The sequence below is a fragment of the Geospiza fortis genome, unplaced genomic scaffold (assembly GCF_000277835.1).
Source record: "Geospiza fortis unplaced genomic scaffold, GeoFor_1.0 scaffold135, whole genome shotgun sequence".
Taxonomy (NCBI): Eukaryota; Metazoa; Chordata; class Aves; order Passeriformes; family Thraupidae; genus Geospiza; species Geospiza fortis.
The window spans coordinates 266039-268224 of record NW_005054646.1 but is presented as its reverse complement, the minus strand read 5'-3'; the positions used below and the strand labels follow the sequence as shown (position 1 = coordinate 268224).

At 66.0% G+C, this 2186-nt stretch overlaps 1 protein-coding gene across 1 annotated transcript; it reads left to right on the top strand.

The window, feature by feature from the left end:
• The first annotated feature begins 390 nt into the window (after positions 1–390).
• On the top strand, positions 391–1892 carry CCDC137 (coiled-coil domain containing 137). Its single transcript, XM_031064862.1, has 5 exons — positions 391–515; positions 679–895; positions 1149–1231; positions 1341–1420; positions 1552–1892. Exons 1-5 carry the CDS (start codon positions 407–409, stop codon positions 1747–1749), a joined length of 687 nt encoding a protein of 228 aa, XP_030920722.1. The 5' UTR covers positions 391–406; the 3' UTR covers positions 1750–1892.
• The last annotated feature ends 294 nt before the right edge of the window (positions 1893–2186 follow it).

The window sequence follows — 2186 nt, the reverse complement described above, 5'->3', positions numbered from 1 at the left end:
CGCAGCAGGTGAGTGCCCGCGGGATCCAGTCGGGATCGCTCCCGGCTTGGGAGCTGGACCCACGCGGGGTCTCGGGTGGGCCATGGCGGGGATCCTGTTCTCGGCGTCTGCGTCCTGATCTCTGCCTTGCCCGGGTCCCGGTGTCTGCCCGTGCCCGAGTCCCGGTGTCCTGCCGTGCCTGAGTCTCATTTTCCCACCGTGCTCAAATCCCAGCATCCTTCCGTACATGGATCCTGGTGTCCCGGTGTCCGGGTCCCGGTGTCCCGGTGCCTGGGTCCCGGTGTCCCGGTGCCTGGGTCCCGGTGTCCCGGTGCCGGTGTCCCGGTGTCCCAGCCTCCAGGTCCCGGTGCTACCCTGGAGCTCTCTCCCTGTGCTCGTTTTCCCCAGGAAGGAGAAGAAGGACAACATGAAGCCCAAACACCCTGACGAGCAGGAGATCCCGTTCCGCCTGCGGGAGCTCATGCGGAGCCGCGAGGCCCTGAAGCGCCCGGACCCCGGGAGGAGGCAGGTGGCAGGTGGGACACGCAGGTGGCCCCGGCAGGTGGCCCAGGAGCCCACGGCACGGCTGGATCCTGCCATGGGACATCCCCCTCTCTCTGGTGATGTCCCACCCGCGCTGTGCCGGCCGGAGGGACCCCATGGTGTCACCGCTGCAGAAATGTCACCTGTCTCTCCTAGAGAAGAAGAAGCAGCAGCAGCAGAAGTGCCAGAGCCCCAAGGCCCCGGGGGACATCCCCGTGCCCAGGTTCAGGAGGGGCAGGGGGGAGTCAGAGCGCTCCTACATCTGCCGCATGGAGCAGGAGGTGCAGCGCGTGCTCTTCCTCGCGGAGAACCAGCCCCAGAGGGAGCCTGAGAAGGAGGCCACGGCTCCAGAGAAGTCCAAAAGGAAAAAAGAGTGAGAGCAAGGCTGTGTGAGCCAGATGGGGCCAGCCCATGCCTGTGGCATGTCCCCTTGCCCAGGTCTGGGGGTGCAGGTGGAGGGCAGTGGGTGCCCTTTCCATGGGGATGGATCTCTGGGAACAGAGCCACGAGCCTGCTTCACGCTCCTGGGGGAAAAGCTGTGGGATTTGGGGGGCTGTGGGGTGGGGACTCACTGCTTGCTCCCTGTCTATCCATCCCTGAGCCCCAGTTGTAATGTGGCTCTTCAGGTTTCAGAAAAGGAAGCTGGAAAAAGCTCGGAAGAAGAAGGAGGAGAAGAAGGAGGCCATGCTGGAGAAGAGCCTGATGCAAGGTGGGAATGGAGTGGGGTGGCTGAGGTGACCCCAGCCCCGGGGGGCAGCACGTGGGGGAGCTGGGCTGGGCACCCCGAGGCTCTCTCACTGACCCTCGTTCCCTTGCAGACACGGTGCCCTTCGGAGAGGTGGTGACACAGCCCCCCACCATCACCTCCCGGCCCAGGGGACGGGGTCCTGCTGAGCAGGTGAGCTCTGGGGACAGTGCCACCCACCCCCTAGGTACCTGGGAGGGCAGTGGTGGCCTCAGCGAGCCGGTGATGGCTCCTTGGAGCGCAGTCCCGGTGTCTCACCCTTCCCCCCCCCCCTGTCCCTGCGGGCTGGACGGAAGCAGCTCCTCCTGACGCCTCGCCTGGGCCAGAACCGGGCGTCCCCGGTGTCCCCAGTGTCCCCGGTGGTGTCGATGGCTCGCCGGCGCATCCTGGAGGAGGAGCGAGCCCGCGTCATCCGCGCCTACCGGGACATCCAGAGGCGCAAACAGCTGGAGCGGGAGCGCGCCCGGGCCGGGCCGGGCTGAGCCCCTGGCACCCCAGGGGGACATTGTCCTGGTGTCCCTGTGTCACTGCTGAGCCCCACAGCTCCACACTGCATGGCTCAGCACTGCACTGGGTTCCTGCTGGGCCATGGACTTGCTTGGAGTAAAAGGAGCCGGTGGTGTGAGCGTGTCTGTGCTGCCCATTCCTGAGGGGCTCCTGAGGGGCTCCTGAGGGACACTGCTCTGCTGGCAGATGGCAGTGCCAGGCATGTCACTGTCACCACGAGCTAACCCTGGCAGGGCTCTGGTGGGGCAGGAGCCTCGTTCCTCTGCTCTGAGGAGACCCCAGTGCCTGCCTCAGCGCTGGTGGGAGGAGATTGAGGCGGTGCTGGGGACATGGAGCGTGCCACAGGACTGCCATGCATGGTGTCACTTGCCTTTATTGTCACTATTGGTGACCCTGCTCGAGCAGGGCTGCA

Coding starts and splice junctions, on each gene's coding strand:
- CCDC137 (XM_031064862.1), top strand. CDS start 407: ATGAAGCCCAAACACCCTGACGAGCAGGAGATCCCGTTCCGCCTGCGG. Junction 896..1,148: donor AAGTCCAAAAGGAAAAAAGA/GTGAGAGCAAGG, acceptor GTGGCTCTTCAG/GTTTCAGAAAAGGAAGCTGG. Junction 1,232..1,340: donor GGAGAAGAGCCTGATGCAAG/GTGGGAATGGAG, acceptor GTTCCCTTGCAG/ACACGGTGCCCTTCGGAGAG.